Here is a 14,873-nt window from a genome sequence, read left to right on the forward strand (position 1 = left end):
ACCACAATTTCAGACAAAATTCAGAATTAAGACCAAACAGCAAGCTGGGGTTTGCTACTAAGTCAAGAAGGAAAGTTTTCCATTGTAATATATGAGGAAAGAGGAATCAGGCAAGCCTTAGATTCATGCCTGTTCATTAAAAAAATTGTGATGCAATCTGAATAAAGCCACAGAACTTCATCATCAATATTCTTTGTGATACAGAATGAGATTCACAGTGTAAGCTTTCCTAACCTAATCCCAGGATTTTGCAAGTGTACTATTTTTTAGATGCTAAGGATGGCTTCCCACATTCGGGCTGCAAAGAAGGAAATATCTTGCTGATGTCTGAAAATCACTCAGAGGCCACAATAAGATTTCTTACCTCTTGGAGGCACAGGGGTGAATGGTATACTCTGTGACAACCTCATCAAATTATTTCTTTCAACAGCTGTAAAGGAAAACAAGATGAAAATTGCTATAAAATTGCTATAAAACCCCTGCTAACTGAGTAAGAGGCACTTTTTCAAGTGGGTGCTCCTCTTTTATTTAGCAGGGGGAGAGTAATTGGCCCACCTCACCCCAGCAGTGTCTTTTCTAGTGGCTGTCTGCTGGTGGTCTTTTGCATCTTTTTAGATTGTGAGCCGTTTTTGGGACAGGGAGCCATTAGTTATTTGATTTTTCTCTGTAAACTGGTTTGTGAACTTTTTGTTGAAAAGCAGTATATAAATACTGGTGGTAGTAGTAGTAGTAGTCGTAGTAGTAGTAATAAAAAGACGAATGCTTCAATTGATTATTAGGCTTCATAGCTTTAGTTTAAAATACTGACCTGAGTAGTAGTAGGTGGTATCCATGATGGGCTTGAAAGGAGAAGCAATACCTACAAAATATCAAGGCACTAGTTACATAATATTTCAACAAAATTTCCATTGCTTCTGGATCACAGGATGGTGACAAGTAGAGTCAGTGTATAGGTACAATGGTCATCGGTAATGCCTTGATCGCAAGTGGTCCCACTGCAAGTTTATTTCAGATGAGAAAATGGTCTTCTGATGTGATCCTCAAAGCACTATAGGAGGTTGCACTAAAATCGACTAAATATTTGTCCCTAATGGACACAATTCAATGTTCCTAACAGATGCAATCTTGTCCCTAATAGATGCAAGAAAGACAGTAATCACAACAATTTCAAAAGTGTTTATACTCCAGCTTTTCCCTCCAAATGAGAGGGACCAAAGGTGGCTTAGGATTCAAAAATATAACAGAATAAGAGCAATAGTGACAGCGTAGTGACACCCACCAGAATACCTTCAAAAGAGCCTGGACTAAATTAAGAATCAGCAGAGGGAAACTAAACTCCAAAGGTCTGGCAGAATTTAACCAAAAGGCAAAACCAAAATAAGGAAGGAGCTAACCAATCCCTCAGGACAGGGAGTTCCACATAATAGGTGCCACCATCGAAAAGGCCCTACTCTGGTTTCCGCCAACTGTACCTTCAATGGTAGCAGGGTAATAAGGGCCTTATTAGCTGACCTCAGGGGACGGCCACTATGTACAGTGGAAGGCAGCCTTTCAAGTGGTTTGGCTCTAAGATGTTTAAGGTTTTCAAGTAATGAAATAACTACACACAATGTACTTAATGTTACCATAAAGGTGAGCTGTCACTAAGATAGTATTTCAGCAACAACTTACCATTTAAAGCATCTTCCTCAGAAGACCTGTAAAAGACAGAAATTTCACACAAACTTACTTTCTGTATTTGACTTCTCTCCACCTCATTGTCTAGAAGTCTAATCTGCTTGCCATCCAATTTTTTTTTTTTAAAGCCATGCTTTTGGCTACTGAAACAAGCACCTTGATTTCAATCGAGCACAAAGAGCAGAAGTAGCATTCCCACATGTTCATACAGAATTAGGAATCTACCACTACTCTGCATTAGTGCTGCCAATGAAAGGACAGAAAAATTTAGGAGAAAAACACAAATGTACATTTTTCCTTCACTTATAATATTTAGTTTGTATTTTCAGAAGGAATTTTTTTTAGAAAAGTTGCAAATCAATTCCAATTACAGCAATTAGATATGCATTTAGATGCTGTTTTTCAGTGTGTTCTCAGTTTCTTTTTAGAATCAGCAATACAGCTGCCAAAGGCAAAAAAAAGGTCAAAACAAATATGGTCAATTACAGTATTGTCCATTAGAGATCATACTTACATTTGATTGCTATATGAAGACCGGTTTTGTAACCAATCCTGCAAGGAAAAAACAAGATAAACATCTCTGCAGCATACAAACTATTGAATTTAGAGACAATGTCCCTTACAAGACTGTGCCAAGGATTTCATACTGATGGGGTTTCTAGCATCAAGATTTCTTTCTAGGACAGCTCTGTTAGTCAAAGGAAATCATTCAATTGACTCCCTTTAAACTGGCTGGGCAAAGTCATTGAGAGTATGTTAGAACTTCAGCAGCAGCCTGGAAGGTTGCTGAGCTCCTGCAATTGTATAAATTGCCAACCTGAATAATCTCCTGACTATAATATGGGTAGGTAAGCCTGGGCTCACCTTGAGCACAGTATGGATGACTTGTCTATATGGCAGCAATCATAAATCATACTCCATTAGTGAAGTATGTGAAGAAGGCAATGAAGTGAAGGTGCAAACAGCTATTTTGTATCTGAAGATATATGACAGCTTGCTTCAAGTCCTCCCACTCCTGCACTTCTACTAAGCTCATGACCTGATGATGATAAGTCTGTCCAGCAGATTTTTCAGAAGCACTTCAAAGTAAGAAACACCTGCTAGTTTGGACCCCACCCAGCATAGGGAGACTTGCTGGCCCTCAATTGTGAGAGGTGTTAGAATGTGCTTACTTCCATCTACTGCTCTCTTTTAACTGTTTCTATGATTCAACTTTATAAGTCCTGGATTTTGATTTTTAACGCTTTGCAACATGGGCGTTCTGTGCTAGAACTCTTGGTGCCTCTTTTTCAAAAAGCACATGCAGGACCCTGATCTGAATGGAGTTACAGTGCAGGGGAGGATGTGTGTTCTTTTAACCCTCCCACACCAAACTTCAATCCAAAAATCACATACACAAAACACCCCAAGGCGCTTTTTAGCCATGGGGGGGAAAAACGTATGCATAGACAAACATCTGTGACTGTAAGTTTTTTCATCATAGCAGCAGTTAGGAGGAAAAGACATTTAAATAGGAAACCTCCATTATAGACAAGAAGTTGTTGAAAAAGCTTCCCAATTCCCCTGGAAGCTTTATTTACCTTTGAAAAAAACTTAAGACATCCATCTACCTGACCCTTATGAAAAACACTATGTAGACTTTATTACAACTACTCACTGTGAGTAAGGCTGCCTTTGAATCAACCTGATGAGACTCTTCAACCGATGTCCTCCGGCTCTTATTGTGCACTAGAAAAATTTACAATTAGAGATGCCAATTGATTACAAACCGGTTGGACGATTTAATAAATTTACATTTAATAACTTTCATTTATTTCCAAAGCTCCAAATACAAGCATCCTCAAGATGCTGATGGGAAGAAATTAATGTTGGATTTACCGCTATATTATACTTTATATTCCCTGAAGGAGGGAGTCCCTGACTGGGCTGCAACACCTACTTACTCCAATAATACATGGAACCACATGAATAAATCAGCCTCATGTAAGAGGCAACCCTTCCCAGTTCCAGGTTGCCTCCCTGGGAGGCAGCCAAACAGTTCAAGTACCAATGGAGATTAAAGTGTATAGTAGATTGTCAAAGCAGGAGAATATTTGAAAACTGCACTGACAACAAAACTGTGGCAAGGAAAGAGTAAGCCTGCCCTTGAAGGCCACACTGCTCCAACACAGAGGAAATGAGTCCACTGCTTCTCTGTCAAAGACTCAAGGAACAAGCACAGAACTCCCCTCTCCCACTTTCTCTCGCACTACATGGGCTTTCTTGGGCCTTGCTACTGAGGAAGCCCATGTCACAAGCACTTTGAATTATCATCTGTATACCAGCCAAGCTAAGTCAGTGAAAGGACTGAGCAAGAATGGTGTAAGGAAAGGGTAGAAACAGGAAAGATGGATTTGATCTGTGGAAAAAAGAAAATTACTACAAATTAATTTTCAAAGAATTAACCAATTTTACCACAGAATCAATGTTGGGATTCATTATCAATTTAGAGTATACTGACCGGCCAGATTCACACACTAAAGTAGAAATGCCCAACAAATTAGGCTGAAGAGAAAGGAAAATCACTGACAGAAAAACCTAAATTGTGCTCTTCTCCTGCCCAAACTAACCAACAAGGAAAAGTAAGAAAGAAATGAGAAACAACCTAGAGCAGCAGTTTTTACTCTGCTGCAACACATTGGGGCGCTGCAAATGGTTTGCCACAAGAGTTTGGGGCAGGGTCATTTACTAATCGGGCCACTGGGGGATGCGACTCCCCCCAGTGCAACAGCGCAGTGTGCCTTGTCAAAAAACTGACGGCGTGCCTTGACAATTTAAGCGCCTTGTCACTGTGCGGTGAGATGAAAAGGGTTGACAATTGCTGACTTAGAGTGAAGCTGAAGAGCTAACCCCTATTTTTGTGAAGCAGGCAAGACCAGAAATGGGTGGTGACTGTTCCTGCAGGGGGCTAAAGTCCTTTCCGACTGACAGAGCCTTGCCTGTGAAGCAAGTGGGAAGAAGCAGGATACCCTCTTTCATTGAGGCAGAAGCCCAAGATACTCAATTATGTAACAAACAACGGCCTGGATACAAAGACTTGTCAGAAAAAAAAAATTGTATTATAAACAGAGAATAATTGGATATTAGAACCATTTTACAAAATGAGATTAAAAGTATTTATAAATACTTACTTTGCTCTGAACGTGCTGCTAATGAGCTTTTGGGATATTCAGTAAAGCCACCACACGAACTAACATGTCTCAGACTGCCATCAGTACTACTGACACCCTATGCATTAACAGATAAAGTACTGTTACTATTCACCAATATATTTAGTGTCAAGGTTTGGTCAATTTTACACAGTACTTAATGGACTATCTTGTTACCCTTGCTTTTAGAAGAGACATTTGAATGTTGCAACCTGTAACTGATGTATTCTCAAATACAAAAGTCAATGGTTTTACCTGATGCTTTGTGGTCTCCATGCCTTCCAGGATAGCTTTTTTGAAGTCTTCCTGTTGCTCCTATAAAAGAGAATGCAATTTCTTTAAACCATTTCTGCCCAGCCCTTAGGTGTACACATTTGATCCCTGTTGCGTATATGTAACGTTAGGCAGAAATGGCTTAAAGTTGAATTGTTACTGTAGTGAAATAAGGACTCTAACAGTCTTAAATGAAGTATTCCATTTAAAGTTCAGGAGAAAAAAATCAGGAAACAACTTTCATTCTGACACACGATCTAAGACTTTTGTGGCCGGTACCATTAGTGTTGCAGTAGAAACTGTTTGGGCTTAAGGGCCACAGTCTACAAAGAATTTCATTTCCTAACACTTTGCCCATGACTATGGTGTGAATTTTCAAAGGACTAGAGGTGAGAAACACAGACCATTTGCCTTCACCCCAGAGCAACTGATAGTAACTGTCCACTGATCTTGTTCACCTTGTGTTCCTTAAAAGACTATGCACTTTCTTCTTGCAAACCAATTCTTTTCCTGTTCCAAATCCCTGGATTCTTTCTAAAGGCTGCTAGCTAAATATTGCTGATGCTCAGTTACCTCCTTCCTATTTATATTGTTATGGTGTTTTTTTATCTCAATTGCTCAAAGTCATACTGAAATAATCTTAGAACATTACATTTGAGAACTTTGATCCTGATCTTGAGGTTTCTTACAGGTATATGGAGACACACGAGGTAGTGGCATACCTATCCATCTGTCACCCGAGGCAAACTAACATTTTGGCAACCTCCTTCATGATTTAACTAATTAATTAATTAAATGTATTATTATTACTGTGTTATAGAAGATAGCAATGTAAAAGTGGTAAATGAAATAACTTTAGCTTACAAAAACTTGTGCCACATTACTTTGTTAGGGCACAATCCTAAGCAAGTCTACTCAGAAGTAAGTCCTATTGTGTTCAATTGGTCCTACTCCCAGGAAAGTGAGGTTAGGATTGCAGCCTTAGGGCCCAATCCTATCCAACTTTCCAGCACCAGTGCAGCTGCAGTGCAGTCCCAAAGTAAGGTAACAAATGTTCCCACACCTTGAGGAGGCCTCTGTGTCTGCCTCCCCACCACAGGATGAAGTGTATGCCCCACTGGCATAGCTGCACTGGCACTGGAAAATTGGACAGGATTGGGCCCTAAGTTGTCACAGGGTCGTGAATATTTTACAATCTTGGCACATCTCCCACACATACAGTTCTGTCTTAAGTAGCATTATGAACTCTGAAAATATCTGATCAAAAGCATTCTCTCAGAAACAACTGCATCCTAAAGTGTTCTGTCTCTTTAAAATGCAGTGTAAAATGCCCATAAATCATAATCCTGAGTAAATTTATTTGGAAACACTGAAATAAATTAAATTTACATACAAGGTAAAGGTGTTTGGGTCCATAGAGTTAGATATACCATTTGTTATCATTATAATATGAAATCTGTAATGCTCAGAATGGTGCATTTGCACAGGATATTTTGCAGGGACTAAAATCAGTGCATCTAATCCTGCAAGCCTGTCATAAAACACAACCTTCTTTTCTGGGGCACAGTTCCCTATGTTTCTAGTTTTGCGTTTGACATAAGCACAGATCTCTCCTAAGCAAATATGCCCAGAAAATGACCTCATATGATATTTAAATCAGACACAAAATGCCCTCATATGATACGTATTTAAATCAGACACAAAACAAAGGTGCAGCTAATTAGTTACAAACACACTGAAACAGCTTTGATTGGCAGAGTGGCCATGCTTCCTACAATGTACACAGCACTCATGAAATTGGCAGGAAACTCCAGGGCTAGCCCAGGCTAGGAGGCAAACAGGATCATTTAGCCAGATTTCTGTTTCTCCAGCAAGGCCATAGCACACTTACTGTGGGAGCCTGCTTTGGGCCCCTCCCCACATGTCTCCTATGCCTTTAACAGTGACATTCTAGGACAGGCAAGAATTTAGTTGTTCTTTTTGCACCAGGGAGAAGCTATGGGAATCTAACTAAGTTCAAGGTTGGAGAGACTGGGATTCTCTCATGTCAAAAGCAACAGAAGAGAAGTTGAAGAGCTGCCTCTGTTCTCTCCTCCCCCCAGCAGTTTCACTGTGAAGCATCCTTTAATTTTCCCCACCCACCACCCCTTTTCTTGGTGCTTAACATTAAACATGATAATGAACATTAAACATGATAATGAACTGAGAAGGAATGTTTGTTCACGCTTTGGTTCTAATGTGTATCAGTTGTGTATGTGTATGTGTTGGGGGAGGGTGCCTAACAGCTTTCCACTGTGCCAGGGACTTCTCAAGAAGTCACCCCAGAGACTACCCACCCCTTGTCGCCCAGGCTTTGCCTGGGGTGGGCTCCTTTCCAGACAGCTAAGACCCCCAAGCCCCTCCTTCCAGAGGATGCACACTTCTAGTGGGAAGAAAAAGTTCTTAATGGAAGGAGCTGACTTTCAGGTCGCAATCCTCTATGTCAGTGGTTCCCAAACTTTTCTGGCCCACAGCTCCCCTGATTCTTGTGGCCATTGGCCAGGACTCCCCATTACAACACCTCACCTCAGTTACCCCCAAAATGGGGATGAAGGGGTTATAATTATACACTAGAAACAAAAACACAGCTGCCAGCACTCTGAGGTTGCAATCCTAACCACACTTACCTGAGAGTAAGCCCCATTGAACAAAATAGGACTTACTTCTGAGTAGACCTGGTTAAGATTGTGCCCTGAGTTTGTTAGCAGCACACCTGGAGGGTTTTGGAAAGGGAGGGGGGAAGTGATGAATTTGCTGGGGGAGGGGAAGACTTTGTTTTGTGTGTATCTGCTAATTGCAAACTGATGCAAACTAAGACCTAGAGACTGTTTGGCTGCAATCCTAACCTCACTTTCCTGGGAGTAAGTCCCATTGAATACAATAGGACTTGCTCCTGAGTAGACCTAGCTAGGATTGTGCCTTTTGTCTTACAATAGCAGCCAACATGGGAAGTACCCCCCCCCCCAAAGGAAGCAGGAGGTAAAAGGGGGATGGCTGAAAAAGAATGGGTATTTTTATTTTTTAATCAATTTTTGGAGACAAAGCCATCAGGAGTGGCTTTTTTTTCTTTTTTGGAGGTGGAGCAAAAAGAGAAAGGTGAGGATCCTTGGTTAAGCTGACAGACCCCCAAGCCTATGTAGGTCTACTCAGAAGTAAGTCCCATTTGAGTCAATGGGGCTTACTCCCAGGAAAGTGTGGAAAGGATTGCAGTCACACAGAACAAGATTGCAACTCACCCCAAAGTAGATTGGGGCTGCTCACACACATACACCCCAGCAGAGGCAAATGCCACCCCTATTCCCCCCAGGCAAGACGGAGGAATGCAGGCTGTGGCATTTGGACACCACCTCCCCACTAAGAGCAGGCTGGGCTCCCTCCTTCCCAAGGAGAGGAAAGCACTGTGCTGTCTGTACTTACTCTTCCCTCCCAGTTCAAAGCCTGCCAGGAGCTCAACCTGTGCTGATGAGATGCAGCACCTTCGCTGCTGCCCAGTCAGCCTTCTCTCCCACCTCCCTCCACCATGTTTCACAGCCCTCCCCACCTCACGCTGCCCCACCCACCTCATTCACAGCTGCAGCAAGTCAGCAAGTGCAGCTAAGCAGCTACAGCCACCTCTCTCCCCCAGGTGCCTCACCAAGCCCCTGGAGGCTAGCCACACCTCCCTAGGGAGGCACAGATTGAGTACCTCAGCTCTATGTAGTTACCTGGAAGTAAGACCCATTGAATACAAGGGACTTACTGAGAGCATTTTGCTGCTTTTCCAGCAGAGGTAATGAGCACCCCTTCTCCTTTAAGAAAAGGACAAATGGGTGAGGCTGGTGGTGGCACCCCCAGAGGGTCAGCGCTGGGGCATCTGCAGTTTGCCCTGCCCTAGGTCCACCAGTGACATGAGGAACGTTCAGATAAGCAAAGGCTCCCACACTGCTTGGGAGCTCTCTGCACTTACATCGTGTGCAAAATGCTGTTCTGCTCAGAGAAAGTGCTTCAAAGTTGGAAGCTGCTGGGGTACATTGGGACTTCTTGATTTCAGCTCACACTTTCAGCTATAATAGCTGCTACTTCTAAGTTAGGCCTGCTAAATACTACAGCAACATGCCAGAACATGCATGAAAACAACATTTAAGCCAACTAACCAGTTCAGTTTACATCAGAGGTTTCCAAACTGGGGTGTTGTGACACCCCAGCCAAAGAAGCTCTGCCTCTCCTCCCTTAAGGGGTGGGGCAATGGCAGCAACATGATTGGGACCATCCTGCTTCTGCCACACAGAGGTTTTTTCAACTTACCTGTGTGTCACTATGGCTCTCCATAGGGTCCAGGGAGGCTGTGACTCCCTCTGCATCCCTTCCAGCAGCTCCAAACCGCTTGGGGGGGGAACTACTTCCTGTTTCACAGCGAAGAGGAAGTGTTTTTTTTTTTTCTTCAAAGAAGTTTGGAGCTTCTGGGAGGGCTGCAGAGGGAGTCACAGGCTCCCTGGACCCACCAGAGAACCATAGTCACCCCAGGTAAGTTTAAAAAATCCTTCCATTCACATAGCAGCACAATCATCCCAGTCATGTTGCTACCCCCTCCCCTGCCCAGCAAATACTTACTGATTCCCAAATTCTCCCTGAGAGTTTGGGAATCGCTGGTTTACATTATTGCTAGAGGACTATCAGTAACCTAGGGAGGGAAAAATCACACTAAACATTTCTACAATTAAATTATCCTCTTACCTCAATGCGATCAGTTTTTTCTTTACTCTTCATCACGGTCTCTTTAAATCGTTGTAGTTCCATGCTGTCTCTGTGACCTTTGGCATATCATCAAATACAAAAATATTTAAAGAACAGGTTCTGGGAGAAACACCAAATTTAATTCTTATTAAAACACTGCTGGGATTTGAAAGTTTAGAAACAGTTACTACAATGGAAGACACCTGGCCTTTTTAATGGTAGGTTAGATTTAGGAACTATTGCTTTTCCTACATGAAAGTGGACAATAATGTCTTAATGCATAACAACAGTGACCTAGGGGGGAAAAGCCTGAGTGAGACAATATTTCATATCATTACATTGGCTTCAAAGCTTTGTATATTCTTTTTATCAGACAGTATGATCAGCATTTTATCTGCTAGTAGAAAAAGCACAGTTCAAAAAAACAAATTTTTGAAATATAAACTTCACCCTCAAGTAGTTTTTTTAAAAAAAATTCTAAATTACACGACATACGGAGGTTCACCTACACATCAATTCAAAATACATTAGCCCAATGCTGGTGTTCAGAAAATACATACAGCAGGAGATTTGGATTGTGACTGCTAACTTGCCCCTACCTCCCATTTGTGCACTGGATTTCATGCATACATAAAGGAAAAGTACATAGGCTTCAACTATGCAAGAGACACACCACAAAACAGTGTACAAATCATGTGGCTTCAGCTATGCAGACCTCTGTAATGGAAATCCGACATCCAATGAACAAATGGGCTAGGAGTAAGCACAGTAGGATACTGAGATTGTCCACTGCATTTATGTACCGAACATCTGTCTGCAGAGAGCTTTCTTGCATCCAGAATTCTATGAACCCAAACAGGAAGGATGAAGATTATATTATGAGTGAGAGATTGTACCCCAGAACCAAATCCCTTATTCCAATAAAATATACACACACAATTATTCAGCTCTCTGGTTAATGAGATAAATTTAAACATGAGTCTGATCAGGAACCCTGTGTGTCTTTAGTTACGTTTTCAGAATTAACACATTTTTACAATGAATGATGGTTACTGTTGTTAATGTTCACAAACACTGGGGTGGGGGTGGGATAAATCACCAAACAAAATACATAAATGTGAACACAAGTGCATTTGCTTAAGACAAACAAGCTAATGGAAACTGATAAAATCTGACTGATCTCAATTTTACAAGAGCAGCCCATTGAGAATAGTCTTGTGTCCTATGCAGGCATGGCTCTGCCTATATACAGTCTATGTATAACAGATTATTGGGATGTGCATATGCTCCGCCCCAGGACCTGCCTAACATTCTTGCATTGGATATTGTTTCTGAAGATACAGGGTTCAACATTCATGCACACAATCCATGCCATTTCATCTGCAAGATCTACAAGCATAAGCCCCTCTTTGAATCAGATAACCAACATCTAACATTATGGAGGCAAGGCAGACAGACACAATTACAATCTATCACCATACATAGACTCTACACAGTCAGAAGGTCTATATATGTGCAGAACTATCCTGAAAGGATGTTTTTTGTAATACTGAGAAGTTTAAAACTAAACTTGACTAGTTTTTTTTTTAAGCTACCACAAAAGATTGTTTGGCAAGATCAAAGCAACATAACACAAGTCTTATGTGGTCATCTGGAGGCACAACCACAAAAAGTAGATTAAACAAACAATATTTCGTTAGTACACCTCTCTTCCCAGCACCTTAACAAACAGGAATATCACTGTTTTTGGCAAATTTTCCTATTTACTATCCCACTCAATGAACCCGTTTCTGCCCAGTCCACAGGTGTGTATATTTTATCCCTGTTGCATATATGCAACATTGGGCAGAAATGGTTTAAACAAGCAATCTGTACCGTCTTGTGCCACAAAAATTATGACAGGCCAAACCTTTGATTTTAGCAGCCATTTTCCCCAAAGCCTCATGGTTGCCAAAAACAGTGGTAGACAGACACAGAAGTGTTTGGAAATTGGAGTGTAATGGGCAATCTGAGTTTCACACGTGGATACCATAAATACATTGTCTGTTACAAAAAGAATTATCATTTCTTCAGGACAATATTTTTATAGACAGATTCATCAAAAAGAGAAGCATTTCCAGAATCGTTTGCTACAGTAAGACTCTAGATTAAAAGCACTAACCTGTAAAGTTTATAAGAACATAAGAACAGCCCCACTGGATCAGGCCATAGGCCCATCTAGTCCAGCTTCCTTTATCTCACAGCAGCCCACCAAATGCCCCAGGGAGCACACCAGATAACAAGAGACCTCATCCTGGTGCACTCCCTTGCATCTGGCATTCTGACATAGCCCATTTCTAAAATCTACAATTTTAATCTACAATCTATAGCTACAATTAAAGTAACTTAATCCTTAATAACTGTATGTCTGAAAAATACTGTCCGTGATTGATCAAGGGAATTGTACTTTTACAAAGAAAGAGCCATTCAGATAGCTAATAGAGGAAATTAAAGGATTAAAAGCAAAGCACCACAAGATCACCTGCAACCAGAATCCACCAAAAGGTACCATACAATTCTTGGTAAAGCAAACCTGGCAATTTAGATTTGATCCACAGTTTCGGGAATCCTGCAATGCTGTTGGAACTTAAATAGTGACTCTTCCTTGTTGTTTCTGGAACTCTATGAGGGAGTCCAATACTTAGTGTCTGATTTAGACAGTTTCTGGTATCACTTCTGACCCGATTACCAGACAGCTGTAAATTATTTTCATCATCATTCTTCGCCAAGTCGAAAGAAGACTGGTATTTCCATTTGTCTGCGTAGCCAGCAGCATTAGTCTCATTCTCGTCATAAACAAAACCACTGTTGATGTATCCTCCAACTTCAACACAAGGTTGGGAGGGAGTGGCAGAGGGACAAGAAGGGCTGGGAGCAGCACAGCAACCCAGTGCAACTTTAGGATGCCCACATTCTAGTGTGTTATACTTACCCACAAACGCACCAAATTCAACAATTTCGCCATCAGCAGCCTTCAGACCTGCAACCGCCTCATCCTTTGCAGCAGTTTCTAACTGACTTTTGCAACTGGGCCGAGAAGGAGTGCTAACAAAAAATTTAGCTGTTGGGGATGTGAGATGTGGCATGCTGTTTGAAGAATTGCCTGTCTTTTTATTTTTACTACCACTCTTTGATATGTCTGTACCCTGTATTCTTTGACGAAGTTCTGGAGGAGAAAGAGCTCTTGGAACTAAGGCACTGCCTGAGGAACCTGCCTCTGGAAAGTTGAATTCGTCCCTCTTGGGGAGGCTAGAGATCTTATGTCCAGAATCTCTTTCATCTTGCATAGAAATGTGGCACTGTAAAGCATTACTACTCTCAAGGCCTCCTTGGGGAAAAGAAGAACCAAATACGTTGCCAATACTGTGCTTTCTCCACGTGGAGGATCTCACAGGACCATCGTCAATGAGGTTCTGTGCCAAATGCTTTGAAATGCTTAGTTCCCGTGTAATTTCATTGTGGACCTTGCTTGCCTCAGAAGCCTTCTGTGCTGTTAAAGTTTTCAGAGTGTCCACTGTAAGAACAGAGAGGTCTTGCAAGTGCCCAATCTGTGTGTCTAGAGAGTGCAACGAGCGTTTGATGTAGTTGACTCTGTCACCAACCTCCTTGATTTGGATGCACATCTGCTCAACGCTGAAAGAAAGGCAGAACAAAAAAAAGATTTCAGTTTGAGGGCAAATTGATTTTTTTACTGTATAATAGTATAGATAGGGCCTCTGTATCCACAGATCTGGCTTAACACAGGTTGCCCGGATCCACATTGAGCCAGACTTAGCCCAACCGGAGCCCTCTGGAGGCAACCAGAGCTGTACTCCAGTTGCCTATGGAGGGCTTTCTGAAGCCCAGAGGCCACTTGTGTCTGCCTGCGGCCACTACAGGCTTCAGAATGGCCCCGGAGCATGAAAAGTCACTTCTGGTTTCCCAGGGGCCTCTGTGGGCTTCAGAAAGCCCTCCAGAGGCAACTGGAGTGCTGCTTAAAGGGGCTGAAACAGTAGATTTCATCATCCACAGTTTTCTGTATCCACAGCATTCCAAGAACAGATCCCCCGCAGGTACCAAAGCCCCCCTAATGTCAAAACCATATGCCTCAGGCCAACTGCTATTATGCCATGAGAATTAAATTAAGGGCGTTTGTGGGTGACTGTTTTAGGTTCAACAGAGAAAGCTCCTTGCTACATCTCTGCCCAGTTCACAGATTTGATCTCATCTCCTTCCTTCTCACCTCCACCTCCTGCAAACATTGTTAACCAACACCCCCCACAATGCTACTAACCATACCGGCACTAACTGCTGATGGAAAAGTGTGATCTCTGATCAGCTAAACAGAAAACGGGCAGTGTTTAAAGGCAAATAAATCAACTAGAAAAATGCTTTATAATGTTTATTCGTCTACCGTTCAGAAGTTACTCTGATTCTTTCTTCACTACCAGAATGGAATTTGTCATCTTTTTCACTGAAATACATCTCGACACACAACTCTTCAAAATCATGAAGTTTCTTTTGATCCTCTTCTGTTAGAAACAGTTCTAAAGAACAAAGCAGAAAAACAATTTAAGGAGCAGGCCAATAGACCACCACATAGAAAAGTATTGTAGCTGCAGGTAAAGCAGCTGACATTACCATAGAAGTGAACTCACTCAGTGGAATTAAAAGCCATGAGACAAACAGTGCACAAAGGGGAAAAAAAGAGACTTGTAGTCATTACAATAAGTTTTGGTTCCTGAAGCAACACCTCCAAATGCCACCGTTATGGCAGTAAAAATATAAATTTAAAAAATGTATGTGCTTCTTTTCAACGGAACCCCAAAATCTATGACCTGTGACCCCTGTGTCACCTTGCCTGATGGAAGGAACAGCCCTTCCACAAATAAGAAATCGGGAAATATGGATTAGGGTCCTGCTCCTGAATGCTCTAAGTAACAGGACACGTGCATTCAGTATAAT

General features: G+C 41.8%; 1 protein-coding gene across 1 annotated transcript in view; it reads right to left on the reverse strand.

Annotated features, from left to right (window-relative positions):
- The window catches only part of TRPM7 (transient receptor potential cation channel subfamily M member 7), a 79,321-nt gene that overhangs the window by 7,288 nt on the left and 57,160 nt on the right, over positions 1–14,873 (reverse strand). The window contains exons 25-34 of the mRNA XM_066636257.1: positions 14,323–14,455; positions 12,862–13,562; positions 9,891–9,967; positions 5,121–5,180; positions 4,848–4,944; positions 3,335–3,405; positions 2,192–2,229; positions 1,672–1,697; positions 809–859; positions 365–430 (exon numbers count right to left, since the gene is read on the reverse strand). Coding sequence (XP_066492354.1) covers positions 365–430; positions 809–859; positions 1,672–1,697; positions 2,192–2,229; positions 3,335–3,405; positions 4,848–4,944; positions 5,121–5,180; positions 9,891–9,967; positions 12,862–13,562; positions 14,323–14,455 — 1,320 coding nt within the window. The remainder of the gene's footprint in view (positions 1–364; positions 431–808; positions 860–1,671; positions 1,698–2,191; positions 2,230–3,334; positions 3,406–4,847; positions 4,945–5,120; positions 5,181–9,890; positions 9,968–12,861; positions 13,563–14,322; positions 14,456–14,873) is intronic.

Source organism: Tiliqua scincoides, chromosome 8, assembly GCF_035046505.1.
Source record: "Tiliqua scincoides isolate rTilSci1 chromosome 8, rTilSci1.hap2, whole genome shotgun sequence".
In the NCBI taxonomy this organism is placed as follows: domain Eukaryota; kingdom Metazoa; phylum Chordata; class Lepidosauria; order Squamata; family Scincidae; genus Tiliqua; species Tiliqua scincoides.